The sequence below is a fragment of the Dromiciops gliroides genome, chromosome 1 (genome assembly GCF_019393635.1).
Source record: "Dromiciops gliroides isolate mDroGli1 chromosome 1, mDroGli1.pri, whole genome shotgun sequence".
NCBI classification, from domain to species: domain Eukaryota; kingdom Metazoa; phylum Chordata; class Mammalia; order Microbiotheria; family Microbiotheriidae; genus Dromiciops; species Dromiciops gliroides.
The window spans coordinates 4458675-4486404 of NC_057861.1; the positions used below are offsets into that span (position 1 = coordinate 4458675).

Consider the following 27730-nt stretch of genomic DNA (forward strand, 5'->3'; position numbering starts at 1 on the left):
CCTAGTGCACGGCCCGGTGCTAGGGCTTAGAGAAGATAGGGCATGGTCTCGGCCCTTGTGGACCTGGGGGGTGGTGTGTGTGCCCGCGCACGTGTGTGTGTGTGTGTGTGTGTATGTGTGTGCGCGCATGTGAACAGCTCGTGTACAACGTGTTATTCCTTGTCCGATCTGTGTGATGGGAGGCTGCCCAGGCTCTGGAACAGGAGACGAACTCAAACCATTGATGTTTTCTTTCTCTGACCCAGGATCTTCCCAAATGGCTGTTGGGAATTATTGTTGTTGTTGTTGGGGTTAGAATCCTGCTCAGCTTGGGCAGGTCTGGCCTCTCTCCAAAGCCCTCCCAGGGCTGGGGTGAGCCTCAGCTTTTGCAGAGGGCTGGAGAAAGAGGATTCAAAGCCATTCCTTCCAACACAAACACGCCATAAAAGGGCAGCCCTTGCCCCGTTGGAGCATGCCAGTTACACCATCCTTTTTTTTTTTGGGCAGGGCAATAAGGGTTAAGTGACTTGCCCAGGGTCACACAGCTAGTAAGTGTCATGTCCAAGGCTGGACTTGAATTCAGGTACTCCTGAATCCAGGGCCGGTGCTCTATCCACTGCGTCACCTAGCTGTCCCACTAGCGACACTATTTTTGACCCAGTAGGGCTGTGCATTGTCTGAGAGGTGTAACGATTGGAATAACGCCACCTGCTGGATACTTACTGTAGAAGAGTTCTGCCCATGAAGGGAAGGTCTTTGAGGGCAAGACCAGGAGTCAGGAAGTGACGCGGGCCTTTCTCTCTCTCTCTTTACCAAATTCTTATTCTCCTTAATAAATGCTTAAAAGTCTAACTCTTGCTAAAGCTTATAATTTATTGGCGACCACTCATTAGATATTTTAGACAGATTAGCTAGAATTTTAACCCTTAACAGGGGCCTACTGAGCTAAGGAAGCTTGGAGAGTTTCTGCACCAAATGATCATGATTTGGGTGTAGGGGGATGAAAATTAGGTCTACGTTAGCTCTGCTAGACAGTTAAGAAGCTCGTTGAGTGCAGGGCTTGCTCTAGCCTTTCTGGTCTCCCCAGCACATAGTAGGTGCTCAATAAATGAATCCTTGCTGAAGGATTCATGATTGGATGATCATGCAGTGAGGGGCTGCAGCCTGCCATGACAGAGGGTACGCCTATATCAATGGGATGCCAGGACCTCGAAGTAGAGGAGTGAAAGGAAGTGATAATCTAGCTCTCAGCTGGGGGTTACTGTGAGGGGAGGGCTACCTGCATGGGAGCCACCGTCCTCTCCCAAGCCATCCCAGGCCATTCCTGCACAGCTGATTGGGGCACGTTTTCTCATCGGATCAGATCCAAATCTGCCTCCTCCCTGTAACTTCCCCTCACTGGCCCCAGATTTGGCTTTCTGAAGCAGAGCGAGTCCAGTGAAGTCTCTTCCAAAGGCCATGCCTTTGAGGGCTTAAGGAGAGGAATTCAGTTCCACTGAGTCAGTCAGCCAGTATTGAAGCACCTACTGTGTACTGGGCATTCTGATAAGTGCTGGGGATACAAAGAAGGGCAAAGCCCAGGCCATGCCCTTGAGGAGCTCCTGTGGGACACATGCTGTCCAGACAGGACAGACAGACGCCCACCACAGAGGGAAGGCACCAGCCTGAAGGGGCGCCGGGAGGGCTTCCTGCAGATGGAGGGATGGGGCTGAGATGAGGAGTGAGAGTGTTCCAGGCACGGGGGCGGCCGGGGAAAGTCCCGCTGTCTTTTCCTGTACCTCAGTGGGCCTGGCTGCCAGCCTTTCCTTCACAGCCCCGCTCTGGAAACTCCTCTTGGTAACATGGGGACCACACTCCTCCACTCCCAGAGAAGTCTGACAAAGGTGGCGGACAGCAGCACTGAGCCCCTCCTGCCAGCCCCGCCCTTCCTCCCCATTCAACCCACAGAGGCAGGGAATGGACCTTCTTACCCGGCTCCTGGAACTGGATCTAATAAATATTCACTTAACGAATGACCCCAATTGGGACAACTGTGTCTTCTGACAATTTCTTCACAGTTTTTGTAAAACTCCCCATTTTTATTTTCTAGGTTATAATGATAGGGCGTCATTAATAGAAAATTAAACTATTCCTTTAAAAACCAGCAATTCATTGTATTATTATTCATGATCTCTTCTATAAATGAGCAGAATTTGCTAAATGTAATGACTTGAGCTACAATTACATGAACCCTACTTGTCTGATAACTGCCCTGTTTCCCTGCATCTCATTCTGTAATACCAAAGCATGGCTTAATAATCACTCCTTTGTCATTTATTATTGTTTCCTTCCAGACAGATGAAAAGAGCAATGATGACCAAAAGAACTAGGGCATTTGGATAGGTGTCTCCCCCCTGGCAGTGCCACACACCCCCCCCCCCCGCCCTAAATCACCTTGTATTCATGTGTGTAGAAGAGGACAAGCTTCCTGCTAGCTCAGAATGGAAGCCCTTTGAGGACAGGCTTTGTAACCCTAGTGCCCAGCAAGGAGCAGGTGCTTAACCACTGCTCACTGGTTAGCTGAACAAATTTATTTATTTATTTTATATATATATATATATATATATATATTTTGGCAAGCTGAACAAATTTAAAAAGCCTTCTGCAGTAAGTCCTACTACATTATGCTGAAACTCCAAGGTTCCGTAAGAGAAATTGGCCTAATAATGCACACAGTGCCAAGTGATAAGGAATGACTACTGATAAGACCAGCCACACTGACCTGATTGATCAGTGTAAGCATCCTGGGCAGATGCATAGAGATGCAGATGGAGAAGAAGCCAGACCCAGAACAAAGAAGGAGAAGAATTAGCTAGACTGCAGTTCAGAATTCAGTTCCTCCCTCCCCTCCTCCCTCCCCTCCTCCCTCCCCTCCTCCCTCCCCTCCTCCCTCCCTTCCTCCCTTCTTTCTTCCCTCCCATCCTTCTTTTCTCCTTCCTTTACTTTCACTAATTCATTTACTTGAACAAACTCCATACTTTTAGTACCATTATTTTTCGGGTGATACTATCTCATTGCAAATCATACAATAAATAGCACAATTTCTCAACGAATCAAACTTGTAGTCAACATAAGCAGCAATGAAAAATCATGGAGAAGTTGTAATCTATCCTACTGGACAAAGCATCTGCATCCGTGAAATCTCAGACCCACTAAAGGGATGGTAGCCTTTCATATTGAGAAAAACTCAGGTGAGGAAATCTAGAAAAAAGCAAAGAATCGTGCTAAGGGGCGACTGGTCGGCGATTAATGGAGGCAGAAGCAGACTAGGGATTGTCGACCACTTGGACACAAGGAATCAGCTGAAATGGACACACAAGATAGCAGTGATTACTGACTTTAATTACATATGTATCAACTAGAGATTTTTCTCTGCCACTAATATTTTCTTTGCTCGGGTGAATAATTCCATCTTTTAAAAGGTGAAGGAAGCAAAGAAGGGAAGTTCTCTCCAGGTCGCTCAAGTAGAAATGATGGAAACTTTGGGGAGAGGTGATAACACTGTTTTAGAATTTGTGATAGAGAATGAAAGGAAAGCCAGGCATGGTCAGACAAGCACTCCAGATAACAGACTTCTAGGGGAGAAAATACAGGGAGGAGGACTCCATGGCCTATAAGTCTAAAGGGAAAGTGCCCAGGAAGGATGGAAGCTCTTGAAAGTGAAATTGTGAAGATACAAAGAGAAACAACTATGAGGAAGAAAAGGGGGACAGTGTCTGGAAAGACCATTGAGGTTATGCCAGGAACTCATGAACAAACTTGGATTTTAAAGAGACTTGTAGGGGCAGCTTGGTGGTGCAGTGGATAAAGCACTGGCCCTGGATTCAGGAGGACCTGAGTTCAAATGTGACCTCAGACACTTGACACTTACTAGCTGTGTGACCCTGGGCAAGTCACTTAACCCCAATTGCCTCACCAACCCCCCCCCCCAAAAAAAAACAAAAAACCTCAGGTTCAGACCGAGTTGAGGCTCTCTAAGAATTCTTTTTTTTGGGGGGGGGAGGCAGGGCAATGGGGATTAAGTGACTTGCCCAGGGTCACACAGCTAGTAAGTGTCAAGTGTCTAAGGTTGGATTTGAACTCAGGTACTCCTGAATCCAGGGCCGGTGCTTTATCCACTGCATCACCTAGCTGCCCCCAAGAATTCTTTATGAGTACAAAAAAGGGGAGGGTTTTAAAAAGCCACTTTGGGGAAATAATATTAAGGAAGACACAAACCCACATTATTTGATTATCTTTCTTTGCCAAAGAGAATGATCTTTGGACTTGAAAGGAAAGAACAAAAATAGTGAATGGGAAGTTGAAAGCCAAAAGAAGTAGGAAATAAGAGAGTGCCAACCTAGAGGTAGCTCAGTTGTACAGTGGACAGAGCACTGGCCCTGGAGTCAGTAAGACCTGAATTCAAATCTGGCCTCAGACACTTCCTAGCTGTGTGACCCTGGGCAAGTCACTTAAACCTTTGTGTGCCTTAGTTCACTCTTCAAAATGGGGCTAATAATAGCACCTACCTCCTAGGGATCTTGTGAGGATCAAATGGGAGAATATTTGTAAAGTGCTTAGCAGTGTCTAGAACATAGTAGGTATTAATAAATGCTTTTTTCCCTTTCCCCAACTTTCAGCTACCCTCGATGACAGGCCCAAGTGACCTACAAGCCAGAGTCTTGAGAGAGCTTGTAGGAGTGACTGTTGAGTCTCTCTGTGGGATCTCTGACTGGGCCCATGTCTCAATTATTTAAAAAGGGATATGAGCAAAATCTGCAATCCAGTGAGTCTGATCCCTGGAAGAGTTCTATATTGCATTATTATGTAGAAAAAGAAGTGCAGAGAACAGACACAAGGGGCCATCTCAGACTCATCTACCAACCTGGTAGATGCAGGCGGGAGACATGGCTCACCTAGACTTTAGAAAAGCCCTGGACAAAGTCTCTCTTGTTATTTTTGTAGACAAGATGGAGAAATGCAGGTTAGAAAAGAGTACAGTTGGGGGGTCTGGGACTACCAGACTTCCAGAAGTGCCAACTTAGGACATCTCCCATTGAGGGCTGTAGGGATCCACACTTGGCTCTGGGTGCTAAATGTTTGTGTCTAGGCACATGGATAAAGGCAAAGATGGTTTTCTCATCAAATTTTCAGATGACACAAAGCTAGGAGGGGTAGCTAATGTGCTAGATGACAGAGTTAGGAACCTCAGAGATCTCAGCAGGTTAGAAGGCTAGGTTGAATCTGATAAGATCAAAGTCAATAAGGACATACAAAGTCTTATATTCAGATTTAGAAAAACCAACCTCACAAGTACAAGATGGAGGAGGAACAGTTAGGAGTTTGGAAAAAAAGACCTGAAGGCCTTTTGAGGACTGAGGCTCAATAGAAGTTAGCAGGGAGTGATACTTATATTTATAAGGCAGCCCAGAAAGCCAATAGGCTCCCAGGCTGAATGAGGAGAGGGAGAATGTCCAGGAATAAGGAGTCTGTTCTGGTCAGACTACACCTGGGATGCTCAGGAGGACACATTTTAGGAAGGACACTGGAAAGCTGGAAAGTATCCAAAGGAAAACCACCAGACTATCTGTACATTTGTTCAAAAAGCACTATTTTCTCTTTAGTCAAGTAAGAGAATCAAACTTCTTAAGCAAAATTATTTCTCAAAAAGTCAGACCCATAAAACATGTCAACATCCTTGTTTTCTCTTGTTTGTCTCCCTAAACTGGGGACCTTTGCCTCTCCTGTCAGGCTTCACAGATCGCCTGAAGAGAGCTGAGGTTCAAGTGACAGGGGGAGGATGGAGAGAACAATTTTGCCACTAAGTGATGGCAGTGTCATGGATGACATCGAGAACAGCTACAGAAACTCTCTTGGCCAAGACACCGGAGGGAGCCGCAAGTCCAGGCTTTCTGATTTATCCCTTTCTTTTCTGCATCATAGCTATCTTCTCTGTGACAGATGTAGCAATAAAACAAAAAAGGAAAAAACGCAACTGGGTTATAGACAACACATTGCTCATTGTAAGATTCTCCCTGGTTATTTATCGAGACAAAAATGTACACACGACAGCAGCTATTTCTTCCAACAAAATGCCAGGGAGATGAGAGCAGAACTTTTTTTTTTCTTATAAAACCCTGAATTCCACCATGAGTGCTGGGGTATCCTGCCATGTGGTGAAATTAATCAAGAGTTGTACACAAGCTAAAGCTGGACCATTGGATACTGTGAGTTGTGATCTCTCTGAAGGATCATTGAAGAGTTCTAGATCCTCTGTGCTGTGATCCTTCTGAGTCTTCATTGAAGGGTTCTAGATCCTCTGTGCTGTGATTCCTCTGAGTCTTCATTGAAGGGTTTTAGATCCTCTGTTCTGTGATTCCTGAGTCTTCACTGAAGGGTTCTAGATCCTCTGTGATCCCTCTGAAGCTTCACTGGAGTTCTAGATCTTCTGTGCTATGATTCCTCTGAGTCTTCACTGAAGGGTTTTAGATCCTCTGTTCTGTGATTCCTGAGTCTTCACTGAAGGGTTCTAGATCCTCTGTGATCCCTCTGAAGCTTCACTGGAGTTCTAGATCTTCTGTGCTGTGATTCCCCTGAGTCTTCATTGAAGGGTTTTAGATCCTCTGTGCTATGATTCCTCTGAGTCTTCACTGAAGGGTTTTAGATCCTCTGTTCTGTGATTCCTGAGTCTTCACTGAAGGGTTCTAGATCCTCTGTGATCCCTCTGAAGCTTCACTGGAGTTCTAGATCTTTTGTGCTGTGATTCCTCTGAGTCTTCACTGAAGGGTTCTAGATTCTGGGATCCATTTCAGGGTTCTGTGTCTTGTGATTCCTGAGGCTTCATTTATCATTTCTGAGTTTGGAATCAGAAAACTTGAGTTCAAACCCTGACTCTGCTACTTGTTACCTTTGTGACCCTAGGCAACTCACTTCACCTTTTGGGGGCCTCAGTTACCTATCTGTAAAATGAGAGGACTGGTCTAGGTGATCTCTGTCATTTTGATTAGCCATAAATCCTGGGGGATAGCACAGTGCCATGGAGACAGTGTTGGACTTGGAGTCAGCAGAACTGGCTCTGACGGCTGTGTGGCCTTGGCATTTATTGGATCAGCTGCTCATGAAGGTCCCTTTATGCTTTGTTTCTGGGATGCTCCTCTGGATCTGGTATCTGAGGAAGGGAATGGAGGCCTGTCTCCTAGTAGGGTGTATGACAAAGTGGAAGCAGTCTTTGATTTGGCACGACAAGGCCTGCATTCAGATCCTTGGCCTGGCGCTCATGGGCTGTGTGTGGGACCCCTGCTTTGTGGAGCTCAGTTTCATCCCCTAGGGCACTGGGGGTGATATTAGATGATAGTAGCAGCTGACAAGCCCAGAGTCAGTCAGTCAACAAGCTTTTGTTAAGTGCCTACTATGAGCCAGAGAAGCAGCTAGGAGGTGCAATGGATAGAGCACTATCCCTAAAGTTGGGAGGACCCGAGTTCAAATCTCACCTCAGACACTTATAAGCTGTGTGACCCTGAGCAAGTCACTTAACTCCATTGCTTCAAACATCTGGGGTCATCTCCAGTCCTCCTGATGTATATCCTGCCACTGGACCCAGCTGGCTCCTGAGGAAAGAGTGAGGTTGGTGACCTTGCACAGCCTCCCTCACTTAAATCCAATTCACTGCAGGTCATGACATCACCTTCCCTATGTCACCGTCCTCTTTGAGAATGAAGGACAATCAACAAACCATGGGCCAGGCACCATGCTAAGTGCTGATACAAAGAAAGGTGACAGACAGTCCCTGCCCTTGAGGAGCCCCCAACCCATGGGGGAGACAACCTGCAAACAACAGGAACAGGCCAGGTCTGGCCGGGATGGACTGAGAGGAGTCTCAGAAGGAAGGCACCAAGGATGAAGACGATGGGGAAAGGCTTCCTGCACAGAGTGGGACTCGCACTGAGACAAGGGAAGCCGCTCTCTACTTGCCGGGGCTTTTCCTCTGTGATCTCCTCCAATTTATCCTGTGTCTGCCTTGGCTGTCTGTAGGGGTTTCCACCACATCTTCCCCATTTGACTGGGAGCTCTTTGAGGGCAGAGACTGTCTGTCGCCTTTCTAAGCATAAACCCAGGGCTTAGCCCTGTGTCTGGCACCCGGGGAGCACTTAATAAGTGCTTGTTGACTTGACTTTCAAAGGTTCTTTCCTCATAACTCTCCTACATGGTTGGTGGTATGAATGTCGTTCTCACTTTTCAGGTAAGGCAGTTGGTGTTCAGAGGGCCCAAGTGGCCAGTAAGTGATAGGCCTAGGCTTTCTGTCCAGCTCTGTGACTGGGAAGACAGATTGGACTTGGTTGCCTTGGCTCCAGAACACTGGGAGCCGTGGAGCCAGGATGCTAAGAAGCAGATGTGAGGTGGACATCAGGATGGGCTGCCCTGGGAGGCAGAGAATCCCACCTACTGAGGGGCCCTCCAGCCCAGGGAAGATGTAGGTAGGATGTAATGGCCAAGTCTGTGATTGTCTCCTGGGTCACTCGGTTGTTGCTCCATGATTCTATCCATCTCACCCTCCACTGTGGGAAATCCCTTCAAATATCTGAAGGCAGGGACCCAGGGCTTTCTTCGCATGGCAGGGTGTGCAGTCTCCTCCACATTCTAGCTGCCCTCCTCTGGCTGGGCTCCATGATACCAATGGTCTTCCCCGAATGAACCCGTCACATCCTCCTTGTATTGTAGCCCAGGCTCCCTCAGCTTGTAGGCTGGTGTCTGTCATCCTGTGGATTCCCAGTGAGCTTGTAGTCCAATGAAAACCTCCCTACAATGCAGCCGCGTGGGAGCCATGCAGTGGGCATCTGAGAGGGAGCAGCCTCTTGGAGGTGCTGAGACGATGCTGACTGAGAGGTAGAATGTGCCTTGGCTGAACTTCCTCTCAGTGCCAACGACAACTCTCCAGGACCGTATGTCTCCTGAGACCCCTGCAGAACTCAGCTAACCCTCCCTTCCTACAAGAGGCTGTTTGTGCTGCCCCCCCCCCCAGTCTTGGATTTATTTCACTTTCACTTAGATGTGTAAACGTTCCTTCAAGCTGCCAATAGAATTCAAGCTTATAGGCAGAGACGTTCATTTTGGTCTTTGCGTCCCCGGGGCCAGGCATGATGCCAGGAACAGTGTGGTTACAAATGCTTGTTGGGCGATTGAGTTCCCACATTGCTCCATAACAGAGGTGAGGAGACTGTTTTTGGAGGTCTACCAAGTCACTGGGAAAACAGAAGCAACTCAATTGATTTCAGTGTGTGTTTGAGAAATGTAGAAATGTTTCTAGAACATTCCATTAGTCTAGGGAATTGAGTCTACAATTCTGCTTAATATATACACTAAATAATTGAAATATATTGCATTGCCATATTATGGTTAGTTATGGGAGGAATAAAGAAGGCAGCACAAAACAGTAGAGAAACAAACCAACAGAGAGAGGGAGGCAGTGCTGGAGGCCACGAAGGAGAGTGAGGGAGAAAAGGAAGGCAAGAGAAGCAGGGAGGGAGAAGCAAACCCACTGTGTCTGACACACATACCCCCACACCCATAGGAGAGACTGCAGGGTCTGCCCAAGTGCCTTGGTTACAGAGGAACTAGAAGGGACTCCACAGGCTGTCTGGGCTTGTGCTGACCCTGCCTGAAGTCCCACCGATGCTATCCCTGGCCTCCTGAAGGTCCCGAGGAAGGCAGGCCCTTCCATACTGGGATGGCTCTCATCTTCAGGACACCTGTCCTTCCATCAAGTCTAAATCAGGCTCTCTGTACCTCTATTTTTTTTTTTTTTTGGTGAGGCAATGAGGGTTAAGTGACTTGCCCAGGGTCACACAGCTAGTAATTGTTAAGTGTCTGAGGCCGGATTTGAACTCAGGTCCTCCTGACTCCAGGGCTGGTACTCTATCCACTGCACCACCTAGCTGCCCCATCTCTGTACCTCTATTACCCATCATTCTGTGGGGCTGAGCACAGTAAGTCTAATCCTTCCACATGCCAGCAATCATACCCCACTGCCCCCAGTCTCTTCTTCTCCAAGATAACACATATCTCACCTTTAATTAGTCTTCATATAGGGATGGATTAAGCACCATTACTGTGCTAAGCGCTTTACAAACATTATCTCATTTGAACCTTATAACAACTTTTATAGGGTAGTTGCTACTCTTGTCTCTCTTTTACAGATGAAGAAACTGAGGTAGAGGTTAAGTGACTTGCCCAGGGTCACACAGCTAGAAAGTGTCTGAGGCTAAATTTGAACTTCCTGACTCCAGGTCCAGAGCTCTATCTACTTCTCACCATCCTGGTTGCGCTCCTCTGGGTATATTGCTACTCCAAGCTCCAACATGCTGTGTTCTGAGTTCTAAGCCCCTTCCCAGTCCTGCCATCCCCTGTTCTCAGGCCCCTCCCAGCTCTGACATTCTAAAGTCCGCTTCAGTCCTAACATTCTATTATCTTACAGTAAGTCCAAAAAAGAAAAGGGGTCTCTTGGGGAGAAGCTGCCAAAGGCATTGTTACCAAGACAGAGCCTTCTTTGTAAGAATGATGGTCAGGCCAGGTCTGTGTCCTGCATCTTCTTTAGGGAACCTGCTCCCGGTCCCCGTACATTTGTCACCAGCATGTTTCTCTTGTACACTTTGGGCCACGGTTCCAGGCTGTTGATAGCTTTCAGAATCTGAATTCCAGCATCCTCATTATGCAGCCAGAGCATCACTGTGCCTTCCCCACAGCTGATAAGGATGCCTCTGTGTCCTCACCTTGGATATCGATCAGAACGTGGGAAAGACGGTTTGAAGTGGGGATTAAGAGGCCGCCACGATTGTCCCTGAGCCTGTAGCAGGGGCTGGCAGTGGGAAGGGTTAAAGCTCTTCTAGTGGGGGAGTCAGCAGGAGCTGATGAGGGGCAGAGGAGACCAAGGGCATAACTGGCAGCCTCTAAACCCAGAAGCCTGAATGAATGTGGTGTTGAGTGAAAAGGGATTTAATGAGTCAGGTCTGCCCGAGTCTGAGATGCTGGTGACATGGGCACAGGAGCCCTCTTGTAGACAGCTGGATCTTGGGAATGCTCAGCAGATCACGGGCAGCTGTATTAGACTGTCAAGGCAGGCAGTGTGGAGGTAAGAGATAAGGGTCAAGGAGAGAGCCTTCCCAAGCATACACAGGGTTCAGGAAGAGGGCCAAGGGAAGGAGAGAGACAGAGGGTCAGAGAGGTAGGAAGGGGGTCAGGAATGGGTGTGGTTTCTGAAGGAAAGGGAAGAGAAAGTGCTTAAGGGGAGGGAGTGATGGGGACCTTCCACAAGGCTCCTGGGAGGCCAGGCTGTTTGGATGGAGGTGGGGAGGAGAGAGTGGGCAGTGAGGAAGTGGAGACACGGGGGCAGCAGCTTAGAAATGAAAGGCAAGGGGCAGCTAGGTGGCTCAGTGGATAGAGCACCGGCCCTGTAGTCAGGAGGACCTGAGTTCAAATCTGGCCTCAGACACTTGACGCTTACTAGCTGTGTGACCCTGGGAAAGTCACTTAACCCTCATTGCCCCGAAAAAAACCAAAACAAAACAAAACTCAGCCTGGTCCCTGCTGCTATTGGCTCCTTTATTCTTTTTTTTAAAAAATTTTATTTAATTTTATTTTTTGCAGGGCAATGAGGGTTAAGTGACTTGCCCAGGGTTGCCCCTTTATTCTAAGATGATCTGCCATGTATACTGCATGCAGTTTGTCTGTTCATACATGTTTGTATTTTGTCTCCTATCCAGTCTAGTCCCATAAACATTTATTAAGGGCCTACTGTGTACCAGGCACTGGGCTAAGCATCGGGGACATAATTAATAAAAAGAAAGACATTTCCTGCCCTCAAGGAGCTTACAATTTCATGGGGGAGGAGGAGATAACACACATCAGCAGCATATACACGTCTACTGCCCTTCTTTGTACCCCCAACATTCAGCACAGTGCCTGGCTCATATTAAGCACTTAATAAGTGTTTGTCAACTGACTGCCTGTTGGACTGAACTGAATGTGAGTTGACACAATTTAAAACAGATACAACTTAGCAGCATCAAAGGTTAGCTTGCCACTGGGTGTAACATATTTCATTTGGAGCACAAATTCTGGTGTTTGCCAGTTATAAAATGTTAAAATAAAATACAAAGACAGATGAAAGGTCATCCTGCTGTGAGGAAACATCCAATTTCTCTTTTCAGCACCCCAATTCCTAACCAAAGTGTTCACATGATTTAATTACTGTTCTCTGTGCTAAGTGGTTTATCCATCAAAATGTGAAAGACAAGCAGAAAGCACCAGAGGGTAATTCGTTTTCTTTACAGTTCAAATCTTCTTGCTCATAATGAAATATATTTTTCTTTTCAAACTGCCACAGCCTCAAATGTTACTCCGCCTTTTTCAAAACAGCCACTTTTTAACCTTAAGATAAGTAGCCAGGAAGACAGGCGATATTCTTTTGCACCAACAATCTTTTAATGCTTTTTCAATAGCAGCAGCAGAAGAAAACCTCAGAACAAAAGTTTTACTCTAAGACTGAACGGAATTGGGGGGTGGGGAGACACAGGGTGTAAGGATGGAAATAAGTCCATCCTGGGGAGAACCCAAGTTACTCTGCAGGAAATAGGAACCTCCTTAGACTCCCACACAAAAAGAAGGGGTACCTGGAATTGTATGTCTTAATGGCAAGATGGGAGGAAGAGAGCCTGACACTGGAGTCACTTGACCATCCCAGAGCTGTGGGAAGAACAGTGATTTGGGACCCCAGAGCCTGGGTTTGAGTTTGGGCTCTTTCCCTTGTTCCTTCCTCTGTGACTTGGCCTGGTAGATTTACCTCTCTACCCCAGGTTCCTTCCTCTATAAAATGAGTGTTGAACTAGTGGATTCATGGCCTTAAGGGACTGACAGTCCCTTTGGTGTCTAAGGAGTCAACAGCCCATAAGGGGCCTTTTGCTGAATGTGAATATTTAGCTTGGAGAGGATAAATCTATGATTGGTCCAGCACTGTGCACCACACATCACCTTCATCATTCTCACCTCCTGTCTGTCTCTTTTCCTTACAACAACATTGTCTATATTAAATGCCAATGTTTTCTGAGAGGGTGCATCTGAGAAGTTTTATTATGTTTAGGTAAATGGAAGACAGCATTGGTGACAAGAAGGTCAGGAGATGCACAAGTATTCAGTAATAAGTGACCATTGCTGCTCCATTGCTCCCAAGGGACTCCTTGCCATGTCTGATAGTCTGTGCCTACTCTGGTGTTAAAGTCACCTAGAATTATGTGTGCCTCTTTTGGTATATTGATGATAAGGGTCTCCAGTTTTTCTTTGACCTCATTAGGCTTGTCATGGTGGGAGCATCCACACTGATGATGGTGGTATGGTGTTTTCCTGCTAGTGGTAATCCAATTGTCACGAGTCCATCTTTCATTCCTTTTGGGAGTCAACAAGCTTTGTTGACTAGATCAGTTTTCATTGCAAAGCCTCTGCCAGCTTCATGGTGCTGCCCATCGCTGTGGCCACTCCAGAAAAAAAGTGCATCCAGCTCTGACTTCAGTGAGCTGGCCTTTGTTGGCCAGCCTTGTTTCTTTTCTTTTCTTTTTTCTTTTTGCATTAAGCATTTATTATTAAATCACATTAAATGTTAGTAAAGAGGTGACCGAGTGGCATTTAACCCAAGTCGAAAACCCCCCAGTGCCATATTTTCTCTACATTACCTATTCTGTACTAAGAGGAGAGCACTCACCAGCTGAACAGCCTTCCGCCCTAGAGCCTGAGCCCAGAGTGGCTTTTGCCTCGTGATCACCAGCCTTGTTTCACTCAGGGCTGCTTCCTGGATGCAGGACTTGCCGAGTTCTCTTGCAACAAGAGCTGTTTGTCTTTCAGATCCACTGGATTTTGTGTTGTTGGTAAGTGTGGGCACATTGCATGTAGTGACGGTGAGTGGAATCATCTTTGCAGAAGATTTTGCACTTTTGGGGGGTGTGCTCTTGTTGTTGTGGGGTTTCCCCCTCTTTCTTTGTACCGCCAGCATTTAGGGCAGTGTCTGGAATATAGTAGGTGCTTAATAGATACTTGGTGACTTGAATTGAAGGAGAATAAAGATCAAGAAAAGGTCATTGCACTTAGCAATTAAGAGACCCTTGGTTACCTTGGAGAAAGCAATTTCAGTTGAATGGTGAGATCAGACAAGAGATTACAAGTGCTAAAAAAATCAGGAGGAAAGGAAGTGAAGGTAATAGTTGTTGGTTTTTTTAAAGGAGTTTGGTTTTGAAAGGAAGAAAGCTAAGACAAGACAGCTTGAAGGAACTGGTTCAGTGAAGGTTTTTTAAGAATCGAGAAGACCTTGGCATGCTTGTAGGCAGGCCAGGATCTGCACTTAGAGGGGAAGAAGAACGAGCTGGGTAAAGTTGTAGTAGCTGCCTGGTAAGCCTAGGTCCAGTTAGGGATACTCTGGCCAAGAGGAGAGCACTCTGACCATGAGAAATAATCCAGCTGGTCAGCTTGCTGGGGTCAGTTAGAGGGTACTCTTTCCTTGGAAAAGCAAAGCAGTTAATTAACCACAAAGTGGTTAGTCAAACAGATAGCGGATGTCATAGGCCCCCGGAAAGTTGGGCCAGATGTGCTTGCTACGTGATTAGGACCAGATAGTGACAATAATCTTAAGCTAGGAATATGCCATGTTTACTGTTTCATGTATCCCACTCCCCTCACAGCTGTAACTTTTCAGTCCTAAGTCTCTTCCTCCACCCCCTGCTTTTCTCTATAAAAGCATCACTTCTGTAAATCTGTTCCTCCCTGGGAGTTGAAGTTCAGACTTCTTTTCCCGGCCATAACTCTGTGTGCTGAATAATAAAAAATTTTACTTACATTTTGATTGGATCATGTGTGCGAGAAATTCTTTGATAGAGGAATATTTTCAGATTCAGTTTCGCAGTAGCATAGCCTTGCACACAGTAGGTGTTCAATAAATTTTTTTTTAAGCTTTGTGTGTGTGTGTGTGTGTGCGCGCGCGCGCGCACACGCATATGAGTGAGGCAATGGGGGTTAAGTGACTTGCCCAGGGTCACACAGCTAGTAAGTGTCAAGTGTCTGAGGCTGGATTTGAACTCAGGTCCTACTGAATCCAGAGCTGGTGCTCTATCCACTGGGCCACTTAGCTGCCGCACCTCAATAAATCTTTAATTGGGTCTAGTTCACTAGACCCGTTTCACTGAGGAGAACCAGAATTCTTTCCTCGGTTCTCTGGCTCCGGCTGAATCCATTACTCTCTGCACTGAATTCTACAAGTTCTTTAAGCATCTGTTCTCTTACAGAGGCCAAGAAGACGCCAGAGACTCTGGCCACTCGTCCAGCCACGCTTTGCTTCTTCTTCCGGCCTCTCCCCTTCCAGAGAGGGTTTCAAGGAAAGGTTCGATGATCACTGGTTGGGTGTGTGCAGTGTGGTGAGGGAGGTCCTTGTTCAGACACTTTAGCTCTGAGATCTCCTAAATCCCTCCTAACTCTGAGGTGCTTTGAGTCTTCATAGCTTGTCCAAGGGGCAGCTAGGGGGCACCATGGTGCACAGAGCACCGGGTCAGGTAGACTCATCTTCCAGAGTTCAAATCTGGCCTCAGACACTTGCTTAGCTCTGTGATGCTGGGCAAGTCACTTCACCTGGTCTGCCTCAGTTTCCTTATCTGTAAAGTGAGCCGGAGAAGGAGACAGCAAACCACTCCGGGATCTCTGCCAAGAAAACCCAAATGAGGCCATGCAGAGTTGGACACAACTGAAATGGCCAAACGACAAGTCTGATCCAAGGGTAAACTTCAGCCTTTGGGTGAATGATTCTAACCCCTGCATGGATGGCGTCCAAGCTGTAAGGAGCAGTTTTCTGTGTGCTGGGCAAGGACCACAAACTGTGCCCGGGAGTGTGGCTGTACGGTGGGCTGAGGGAAGGGCAGAAGTGGCACCAGCCTGCCATGGGGTGGCTCCCATTTCAACTAAGTACCCTGGCCAACAAGATGCGCTAAGCCCTCTGGTCCCCACGTGGCTAATGTGTATAAGGGTAAGTTGTGTCCTCTAAGTACGGCGCATTCACCCCACACTGCCCACATTATTGCACCCCGCAATTGGTGAATTCTCCTGAACTGCCCACGCAAAGACACTAAGGCCCTGTCACTTTTCATTCAACTCCTTGGCTCGGCCCCTTATCGAGGAGATTGCTGCCACTCTGCCCCATCGCCACACGTGTCTTGGGGCTGGCAGGCCTGCCCTTTTGCCGTCCACTCTGAGAAGAGCCCTAATTTCAGGTCTCGTATGTTCCAAACCATGATTGGTGGGGATACCAACTGCTATGCAGCCCAAATCCTCCTCTGATCTGGGCCGCTCCTCATTTGGTTCTTTGATGTATAATTTTCCATCCTTAAATAGCTCCCCGTTCACCAGAGACTCCACAAGTCACCGTGTCCCAATCTTCTCCCACTTGGCTTCTCCCTGTTCACCTGACCTGCTGACCACTGTGAAGAGACTTCAAGTCTCCCTTTGTTCACCTGCCAAGGAAGAGTTTCCTTCAATGACCGTCTGCCCGGTCTCCATTGATCTTCTCCTTTCATCTCACTCCCTGTGCTCAGTTTTCCTCTTGTAATCTGAAATCTGCAGCAGTTCTGTCATCTCCTGTCCCATCACTCCCAGGAGCACCTCCACAAAGGCCAGCTGTCACTCTGTTGTTTAATTAGTCACGTCTTCAAATGCTCCCTGTGAAATCACCACCATCCCCCAGAGGACGGCTGGTTTCCCTGGTCACCTCTTCTGGTTGGGGAGGCAGGTTGTATAAGTAGATGCAGAGCCACAGAGGGCCCCTGTTGGGATGACCCTGGGAGACCCCTCAGGGCACAGCTCCCACTTTAGGGATGGAGACTCGGCCAAGGGAAACGACCTCTCATTCAATGAACCAGCCAAGGAGAATCTCCAAGGTCAGATGGAGCCTGTTCCTCCTCCTCACTTAAGGGCTTTTCGGTTCATCTCATTTCTCTCAGACATCACATCCCTGCTGTCCTTGCCCAGCTCTGGGGGATATGGTGTGTAGGTCAGGAGGTCCTAGGTCATGTCCTTCCTCAGACACTTCCCAGCTGTGGGACCCTGAGCAAGTCCCTTGACCTCTCTGGGCCTCACGTCCTCATCTGTCAAACGAGGAGGCTGGGTCTTGTCTGGTTCTAGATCTCTGATCCGGTTCTAGATCCACGAATCTCTGACTTCACAACGACTTCTGGACATCATCTCCTGGTTGTAGCTACGTTGTCATCAGCGTCAGTGCAGGGGTCACGTATCCCTCATTCTCTAGTGACCTTATCGTATTGAATCCAGTCTTACCTGCTGGCAGCAAAGGGATCAACCCCGATCAACCCTGGCTCAGCGGGGGTGGCCTCGTGTCTGCAGAAGTCATGGAACCACTGTGAATCTCTGTCTCCTCCTCTGGCCTGAGGAGGGGTTTGGAGATGGGATCCTAATGGGATCTCAGGGTCAGTCAGTCCATCAAAAAGAATTTACTGATGACCCTGAGGCCCTGGGGCCTGTGAGGAGCTTTTCCTCTATAGACAATATGGACACACAGGAAGAAGCTGATGTGAAAGGCAGGATAGAGGCCGCTCACAAAGGGTCCGGACTGCTGCACCAAAGACTGCCTTTGAGTTCCTGGAGCTTCCCCAGTGCAGGGGAGGGGAGGGCATGGCCAGAACTGTACCCCAGGGCCACGCTTTGGTGGCTGTGGGGGAGCCACAGGATGAAGAGTGAATGACGACTGTCAGGCTGCGAGCTTCGGTGAATGGAGGATGGGGGAGTCCTCGACAGAAGGAGGGACCCTGGGAGGGAGGGTGAGTTTTGGAGGTATTGAATTTGAGATGCTTATGGGACATGCAGCTCGAAATGTCTAAGAAACAGCTGGTGATGCAGAGCTGAAGCCCAGGAGTGAGACTAGGAATGGAACGTCAACCTGGGAATTATCTCGAGAGAGTAAAATGGAATGCACAGAGCAGACGGGGTCATTGACTGAGAGACTAGAGAGAGAACAGAGGAAGGTCTAGGACAGAGAACACCTACTGATGGGGGGAGTGAGCCAGAGCAAAGGTGACACAGAAAGAGTGGCCAGAGGAGTAGAAGGGTGTCCTGAGAGTAGAGACAGTGATCAAGAGTGTCAAAGGAGAGCATAGGAACAGGTGGGGCTTTCCTTAAGATGATAAGCAGTATCTACCTAAAACCATCAGCAAGCATCCTCTGTGATGGGGATAAGTTAAAAGTGTTCCCAATAAGATCAGGGGTGAAACAAGGATGTCCATTATCCCCACAATTATTCAAAAGTGTACTAGAAATGTTAGCGTTAGCAATAAGAGAAGAAAAACCAAAGGAATCAGAATAGCCAAGGAGGAAACAAAATGATCATTCTTTGCAGATGATATGATGGTATCCTTAGAGAATCCTAAAGAATCAACTAAAAACTACTTGAGACAAGTAACAACTTTAGCAAAGTTGCAGGATATAAAATAAACCTACATAAATCATCAGCATATCTACATATCACCAACAAAGTGCAGCAGCAAGAGATAGAAAGAGAAATTCCATTTAAAATAATTTTAGACAATATAAAATATTTGGGAATCTACAGGCCAAGGCAAACCCAGGAACTATATGAACACAATTAGAAAACAGTTTTCACACAAATAAAATGAGATCTAAACAAATGGAAAAATATCAATTGCTCATGGGTAGGTTGAACTAATATCATAAAAATGACAATTCTACCTAAATTAATTTACTTATTTGGTGACAAACTACCAAAAAATTATTTCATAGAGCTAGAAAAAAATAATAACAAAATTCATCTGGAAGAACAAAAGGTCAAGAACATCAAGAAACCTAATTTAAAAAATGCAAAGAAAGGTGGCCTAGTAGTATCGGATCTAAAGCTATATTATAAAGGGGCAACCATCAAAACTATTTGGTATTGGCTAAAAAAGAGAGTGGTGGATTAGTGGAATAGGTTAGGCACACAAAACACAGCAATAAATGACTATCATAATCTCCTGTTTGATAAACCCAAACACTCTAGCCTCTGGAATAAGAATTCACTATTTGACAAAAACTGCTAGGAAAACCGGAGAATAGTATTACAGCAGAAACTAGGCATAGACCAACGTCTTACACCATACACCAAAGTAAAGTCAAAATGGGTCCATGATTTAGACATAAAGGGTAATACCATAGGCAAATTAGAAAGGAAGGAATAGTTTACCTGTCAGATCTATGGAGAGGGGAAGAATTTATGATCAAAGATGAGATAGAGAACATTATGAAATGCAAAATGGATAATTTTGATTACATTAAATTAAAAAGGTTTTGCACAAACAAAACGAATGCAACCAAGATTAGAAGGAAAACAGAAAGCTGGGAAACAATTTTTACAGCCAGTGTTTCTGATAAAGGCCTCATTTCTAAAATATAGAGAACTGAATCAAATATAAGAATACAAGTCATCCCCCAATTGAGAAATGGTAAAAGGATATGAACAGGCAGTTTTCAGATGAAGAAATTAAAGTTATCTGCATCCATATGAAAAAATGTTCTCAATCACTACTGATTAGAGAAATGCAAATTAAAACTACTCTGAGGTACCACCTCACACATACCCAATTGGCTAATATGACAAAAAAGGAAAATGATAAATGTTGTAGAAGATGTGGGAAAATTAGAACACTAATGCACTATTTGTGGAGCTGTGAACTGATCCAACCATTCTGGAGAGCAATTTGGAACCATGCCCAAAAGGCTATAAAACTGTGCATACCCTTTGGCCCAACAATACCACTACTAGGTCTATATCCCAAAGAGATCATAAAAAAGGGAAAAGGACCCACATATGGAAAAATATTTATAGTGGCTCTTTTTGTGGTGGCAAAGCATTAGAAATTGAGGGGATGCCCATCAACTGGGAATGGTTAAACAAGTTGTGGTATATGAATGTCATGGAGTACTATTGTGCTGTAAGAAATGATGAGCAGACAGATTTACTCAGCTCTTCTCAGCAATACAATGATCTAAGACAATTTCAAAAAACTCATGATGGACAATGTTCTCCACATCCAGAGAAAAAACTATGGGGTCTAAATGCAGATTGAAGCAGACTATTTTCACATTTGTTGCTGCTGTTTCTTCTTTCTTGTGGGTTTTCCCTTTTGTTCTGATTCTTCTCTCACAGCATGACTAAAGTGGAAATAGGTTTAAGATGATTTTGTAATGCATAACCTTTATCAGATTGCTTGCTGGTCTCCGGAGCGGGGAGGGAAGGCAGGATGGGAGAAAAATTTGGAACTCAAAATCCCTCTAAAATGAATGTTGAAAAGTATCTTTACATGTAATTGGAAAAAATAAAATAAAATACTATTTTAAAAAAAGAATGAAGGGGGGCAGCTAGGTGGCGCAGTGGATAAAGCACCAGTCCTGGATTCAGGCATACCTGAGTTCAAATCCAGCCTCAGACACTTGACACTTACTAGCTGTGTGACCCTGGGCAAGTCACTTAACCCCCACTGCTCCACAAAACAAACAAACAAACAAATAAACAAAAAAAGAATGAAGACTGAGAAAAACAGATTTGGCAAAGAAGTCACTGGTGAGACAGCATTTCCAGTTGCTGAAGGCAGAATCAAATGAGGGCTTTTTAAGGATGTGCTATTCCTGCTTATTTGTAGGTGGCGGGGACAATATTGGCTCCTGGTTGTATGTCTGTTACATCACTGGGTGATGCCTTGCATGTAAACTGGATTTCAGTGAGGCAGAGTTGTGCAAAGTCATCAGAGTCCAGTGGCAGGAGCAAAGTCAGGAGGACTGGAGATGGTCGGGGATGCAGTGATTGACCTTGGTGTCTTCGGTGTCTGGCCAAGGTCTCAGAGCTCCACAGTGCCTGCTTCAGCTGCCTTCGGGGTGGTTGGAACAAAGTATTTTCATCCGCCCATTCCACTGGAGGAAGTCTTCACATGCTTGTGGTAGACACCCCCTAATTCATCAAGTTAGGTTAAGGCCCTTGGGTTACCCTCAACCTGGGTTAGCCCATAGGCCAAGAAGGCTTTATTGGGGTGTGGCCGTTCTGCATGCTATAGTTTTCTTGAAGCCAAAGGTGGATGAGGAGCCCTGAAAAGGGCTTGGGCACATAGCATGTGCTTCCTAGTTACCTGTGAATCATGTTGGGGAATTCCTCAGCCCAGAGGTCCTAAGATCCTCCCAGAAAGCAATTCTTCCCACCTTGGTCTCTTGGACTGGAGGTCAAGAGACCAAGAGGTTAGGCCAGAAGATAAAAAGTTTAATGGACAAGGAAGGCACTAGGCAATAGGAGAGAGTGAACATTAGAGAGAGGGGATGAAAGGAGGGAAAATCCACCAGTGGAGTTTGAGAGGGGAGAAAATCAAGGGTACAAGCAGAGAGGCTGGAAGCGGTCATTACAGGACACTTGGCTGTCTGAGCCCCACGAATAAGGGGACAATTTTGCTTGAGAAAGTGGGAAAGAGATGGTAAGCACGTGAACCTGGGGGAGAGGGCTATCTACTTCAATGAAAAGACCTTCCAATCTGTCAGGAAGAATATGTACAAAGTGATAACACACCACAGACTTGAACAATGCCAAGAACCCGACTCAGAAGCATTCCTACAGAGAGAACGGCAGCAGGTTACCAATCCCCCGTGTCCAAGGGGAAGGGGAAGCACCTCCTATGCGCCTGAGCCTCTCTGGCAGCCCCAGAGGAAGAGCCCTGCCCTCCTCGGCCCAGAGAGAAGAGCTGCTTCCACTCCAGCCTCAGAAAGAGAGAGAATGCACAAGGCCTGTGGGCCCAAGCCCTGCTAGAGACATCTAGGGCCTGGAACTTAGGTTGCTCCTTGACCCCTGAAGGAAGGATGAGCAGGCCACCCTCACCCCTCGAAGGAGTGGGGCAGGACTGGGGTGGGAAGGGCATGAAATCATTGCCATAGACAGGGGAGAGCCTGGGGCTGGTGATCCCTGGGGATCCAAGTGAAGCAGCCCTTTGTTTGTCCAGCCCCCTTCCACCTGACATCCCCCAGCAGCTGGGGATGACTGTGGCCCACACTTCATGGAGGCGCCTAATTCTCTCCATTAGAGTTCTTTGTCTCTGTTTGACTGCCCTATTAGGCTGAATGAGGCTAGGATCATGTTCAAACTAAACTCTGTACCTTTTCTGGGCCATCCGGTCTATGGATGCCGACTGGCCTTCGACTCCTGCCTGGTCACCACAGGGCCAATGTCTGACTTGGCCAAAATGCTTTTTTTTTTTTTCAGGATGGCTGACACTGTTGCTCCTTAGAACTAGAGTCGTGACCTCCCTGAAAGCAGGGGCTGTGGGTTTGCCTCTTTCTGTACCCCCTAGCACTTAGCCCTACTATGTGCCTGTCACACAGTTGGCATTTTTAATCAATGCCATACTGGTTTCACAAACTCCATTGATGTCTGGAAGAGGCTGAGTCAGCGGCTGCTTTAGAGAGCAGAAGTTTTGGGTTTTACTTGTGCTGACTCAGTGTTTCTTCTTTGGTCCTATGGCTCCCCCAGAGCCCCAGAAATCAATGCTGGTAAAGCGGTAATTGAAGAGAGGATCTAGAAAAGCTCTCATGGATGTTAATTTCCAAAGGAGAATGGAGGGGGTCAAACAGGCGGGGCAGGGAGAGGAAGGGGGCCGAGCCCCTGGCCCTGTGGGGGGCTTTAGCCGGGGCATCAGCAGGCCCCTCCTTTGGGAATTCTGTCTGACCAGGGAAAGCCAGCAGAGTCAGATGGCGGCCCATCCCCATTTCTAAGCCGGTGGCCGCCCCCCTCCTCCAGTCCACCCCTTTCCATTTCTGAGACTGCTGACGGGGCAAACTTACTTTAAATCTGCGGCTATTAAGTTAAACCCGTTGTACAAGTGCGCTTCAGAGGAGATTTTCTTCAGATAGGAGAAGCTGTCGACATCTGTGGTTAGGAAGTGGGTCACGAGCTCACCTGTGGGGACAGGAAGAACAAAGTGAACCGGCAGGACCCCGGGACACCCCAGCCCTTCCCAATCGCCCGGACATAGCAGGTGGGGCTGAGACACAGGGATGACGAGGCTAACAGGGCCTGAGATTCAGAGCCGAAGAAGACCTCAGAAACTCACACCACAGAGCAGAAACTGCGGGCCCAAGAGACATTTCCAGGGACCCGAACAGCCCTTTGAATAATAACTGAGTGAGGCACTTCCTTCATCTAGCCCCTGACACTGGTCTCTTCTCTGATTCTGACAACAGCCCTGGGACATTGGCAGGGGAGGGACAGTTATGCCCATTTTATAGATGAGGAAACAGGCTGAGAGGGCTGGCTGACTTGCCAGGGTTGTCCAGTGACAAAGTGACCCTCAAGTGTCATGAGCAGGCCTGACGCCTAGCTGGCCCTCGGCTGCTCCTAGAGCAGCTGCACACAACAAGGACTCCTCGTGAGAGGACCCAGAAATAGTTTTCCTAGGAGAACAGCAGCTGCCAAGAGGCCGTCCCGAGGTGGGAGGCCTCGGCTGCTGGGAAATCCTTAAGGGACCAGAGCTTCTCTTCTCTTCTCTTCTCTTCCATCCCTTCCCTCCTCAGCATGGACAGTCCTTCATTCTGTAGAGATCACCAGCACAGATGCTTTCACTTGTTCTCTCTGTAAAACATACTCACTGAGAGTGTCCTCAGGCACTTGCCTGCAAGGATTCTCAGTGGGCACAAGGCCCTCCAGAGAGGAGCTGGTGCAGATACCAGGACACGGTCAGGTGGCAAGGCTGTGAGGCCCGGCATGAGGCTGCCTCTTCCTCCTGCTCCTTATGGCTCCGAGCCCAGACAGCCACTGCCTGGGCATCCCAGGTGGGGAGGGAGGGAGGGACCTGGGGCACAAGGGCTGCAGGTGTGGATACCTGGCACTCTGTGGGGAGGTGGGGTGGACATGTCCCTGAAGGGTCAGTGGAGTGAGTGCGGGCAGAGGAGTGGGGCACAGGCTGAAAGGAACAGGCTGGTGCTTAGCTCCCCTCCTCTTGAAGCATCATTCACAAACAGCTGGCTTTGGTCTAGCCAATGGCTCCGGCTGCGCCCAAGCTCCCACCCACAGCAGGTAACCACATGGAAAGGGAGCAGTGATGGAGCTTCTTATTAGATACATTCCAGCATCCTTCTGCTGAATTATAGAGTGGTGCAGTGGATGGAGTACTGGGCCTTGAGTCAGGAAGACCCGAGTTCAAATCCCACCTCAGACATTTAGTAGCTGTGTGACCCTAGGCAAGTCACTTCAACTCACTAACTACCTCAGTTTCCTCATCTGTAAATAAAAGAAGGGGGTTGGACTCAATGATTTCCAAGGTATCTTCCAGTTCTAATCTATAATCACACAAGCCTATATTACTGAGCTTGCTTCGTGGGTGCCCATTCTTAGAGTGGGGTGCTGTTGGTGACATGATGCTTTTATAATTTGGGCTGAGAGAGTATGGAAATGAGTTTTCTTTTTAAAAAGAAATCGAAGTAGCATAAGATATCATAGAAAAAAGTGCTGGACTTGCATTCAAGAAAGAATACGGTTCAAATCTTCAGTCTGACATATGCTAGTTGTGTGGCCATGGGCCTCAGTTTCCCCATCTGAAAATGAGGATCTAACCACACCTGTAGGATGCATCCCACAGGGAACAGTGGGATGTAAAGTGGTCTGTAACCCTTAGAGCAGCATCTTAACACCAGCTATTGTTAGAAGGGTCTTTTGGTGCTTGTTGTCCTTTTACAATACATGCCCGGCCCAGAGACCTTCCCACAGTGTACCTACCTCTGCCTTTGGCATCTTTATCGAGCTTTGGTTGCATGTAATTTGTCAGGGCTGCCAGCTTTCCTTTCTTACTGATCCCAAGCCATGACCCTCCTTCCTTCCCTTCTTCCATGTCGAGACCTGTGTCAAACGATAAGAGGAGCAAAGACATCAGCTCTAACGGGATGCTGCAAAGAGGGCTCTGGGGCCAAGGGCCACAGCTTTCCCTGGCTTGGACACTGTGACCTGAGCAACAGTTATTCTGCACCTGAATGCAACATGATCAAACCTGGGGATCAGAGAGCCGGGTTCTCAGCATCACTCCACTGCGGCCTTGTGGGAAAGCATCAGCTGCAGGCACTTGGCATGAGAGGGGAGCCCATCACCTCCTTTTCAAGGGGAGAAGGACCATGTGAGCACCATGGAAACCGCGGACAGATGCCAGTATTGCCCAGGTCAGCAAACTAACTAGAGGTTCCATGCAATGAATATGGAGAAGAGAAATGGCTGAACATGTTTAAAAGTTAAAATGTGCTTTGTAAAAAGAACCAAACCAAGAACCTTCACCAGGACCTTATAGAGCCTTAACTGAAGCTCCAAGTACTGCCACTGAGCCCTGTGTACACAGGGGGTGCTTAATGGTTGTTGTCCTTTGTGCTCCAAGAGGACCGAAATGAGATGACTACGTAAGGGTCAAGGTACAGTGTGTCCCGCTGTGGCTCATCAGACCAATGCATGCTTGAGAGGCTCTTCTACAGGCCGGGCCCAAATAGTCCATGTGGATGAACATTTGGGGGTGGAGAAGGCTCTAAATCTGAGCATCTCATGTGTCTTTGGAGCCCCTTCAATTGTTCTTTGCTCAGAGAGCACAGGGCCTTCTCTGCTGCTGAGGGCACGCCACGGCGGGGTGGTTCTGGGCCGGCATCTCCCCCAAACCTCCAAAGTTCTTCAGAGAGACTCCGAGAGTGTCCTTGAATGGCTTCTTCTGCTTGCCTTGGGTGAGCTGCCAGCTGATACACACGGGCACTCCACCGGAGCTGTACCCGCTGTCCTGGAGTTTGAATGCTGGGCAGAGAGCCTGAGAGAGGACCTCCATGTCTGCTGTCTCATGCTGCCAGCTGATCTATGGAATCTTCCTGAGACAATTCAAATGGAAGCTCTTCGGCGTCCTGGCGCGGTGCCGGCAGACAGTCCAGGTGGCACAGGCATGCAACAAAGAGGTCAGTGCAACGGCTCTGCAGCTCTTCAGTTTGGTGGGCAGTCAGATATCTCTTCTCCCCATACTTGTTCCAAAGCCTCCCAAATGCTGAGCTAGCTCTGGCAATGTGTTCGTCAACCCCATTATCAAGGTGTACATCCCTGGAAAGTCTACTGCCAAGGTGAGCGAACTTAGGCTTGATAAATGTTGAATGAATTAGGGACTAAAACATCTACTCCAATGCTCCTGTGATTTCTCTGCTCTGGGCACTCCTGCTGACAACCTCCCTGAGCTCGGCTGGGCCTCACTGCCCAATGCTGGGTCTCTCCTTCTCGTCCCTGCAGATCTGGAGGAGTTGCCATGGGTGGTTCTCCTTTGTTGGCAACCTCCCAAGATCTGTAAGCCCAGGGTCTGAGCCCCACACCAGGATGAGGTGTCAGAGTGAGACTGTAATGGAAGTATAACCTCTAATCGGAGCTTAAGGTCACAGATTAGTCCCATGAACTTTCTGGAGTGTAAGATAAATGGGCCTCCTGCTGTTTCCCTCTCATCTACTTGCCAGCCTATGATGACTATTGCAGCAGAAGAGCTGGGTGTGGATGCCACAGGAATCCAGCCATCCTTTCCCTGGAGCACCATGGATAAGGAATGCCTGCAGGCTCACAGGACAAAGGAAGAACCCTGCACAGGCTTGGAGGTGCTTTATCACATGAAGAAGCATTGGGAGGGTAACTTGGTAAAGATGACTTACAGAGTGGATCCCACAGGACCTCGAATGGCTACCAGCAAGGTCTACAGCTCAGTGGGATGAGCTGGTGGTCCGACTGATCAGACGGAGACACAAACTATGAGAAGAAGATTCCTGGTGTTCTGCCCTTGTATTACACTGAGCAACAATATGTCTGGATGAGTGAGTGTGTGACTGACTGAATGAATGAATGCATGGATGATTTTTCAGGAGAAGACCAATAGTATCATGGATCATGTCTTGACTTGCACATGAATTCGATTTAACTGAGGCAGAGTTAAACAAAGTCACAGGCCTCACTCTCTCTTTCAGAGTCATTGAAGTTCAATGGCGAGACAAAAGTCAGGATGACTGGCGACGGCCCAGGATGTAGGCAATGACCTTGGCGTCTTCCATGCCTGACCAAGCTCTAAGGTTCCATGTGCCTGCACTTCAGCTGCCCACATGGCCGCTGGAACAAACTGTCCTCATCCACCCATTCCCCTTGGGAGAAGTCTTCAGATGCTTGGGTAGACACCCCATGAGCTCACCTACAGGTTTGAGGTCTGTCGGCTCCCCTCAACCTGCTTTAATCCATCTGCCAAGACAGTTTGACTGGGGTGTGGCCACTCTGCATGCCCCAGATTCTTTTTTTTTAAATTTTTTTTTAGTAAGGCAATTGGGGTTAAGTGACTTGCCCAGGGTCACACAGCCAGTAAGTGTTAAGTGTCTGAGGCCAGATTTGAACTCAGGTATTCCTGAATCCAGGGCCGGTGCTCTATCCACTGTGCCATCTAGCTGCCCCCTATGCTCCAGATTCTTAAAGCCACAGGTAGACACCAAAGATGGATAAGCAGCCCTCACACCAGAGGGGCTAGTCCTCCCTGAGCATCCATATACTCTGAAGATAATATACAGCACAGCGTGAAGCCAAGGCAGTGAACCTCCCCAAGGGGAAAGCCAGACATCTGAAGGCTTCACCGGGAAGCAGGGAGGCCACATT

The 27730-nt window shown here is 47.6% G+C and overlaps 1 protein-coding gene across 3 annotated transcripts in view; it reads right to left on the reverse strand.

Moving 5' to 3' along the window:
* TANGO2 (transport and golgi organization 2 homolog) overlaps positions 1-27730 on the reverse strand; it is a 161441-nt gene that overhangs the window by 25082 nt on the left and 108629 nt on the right. For all 3 annotated transcript variants that reach the window (XM_043979205.1, XM_043979204.1, XM_043979206.1), the window contains 2 exons: positions 24824-24943; positions 22894-23008 (listed from right to left, as the gene is read on the reverse strand). In XM_043979205.1, coding sequence (XP_043835140.1) covers positions 22894-23008; positions 24824-24943 — 235 coding nt within the window. The remainder of the gene's footprint in view (positions 1-22893; positions 23009-24823; positions 24944-27730) is intronic.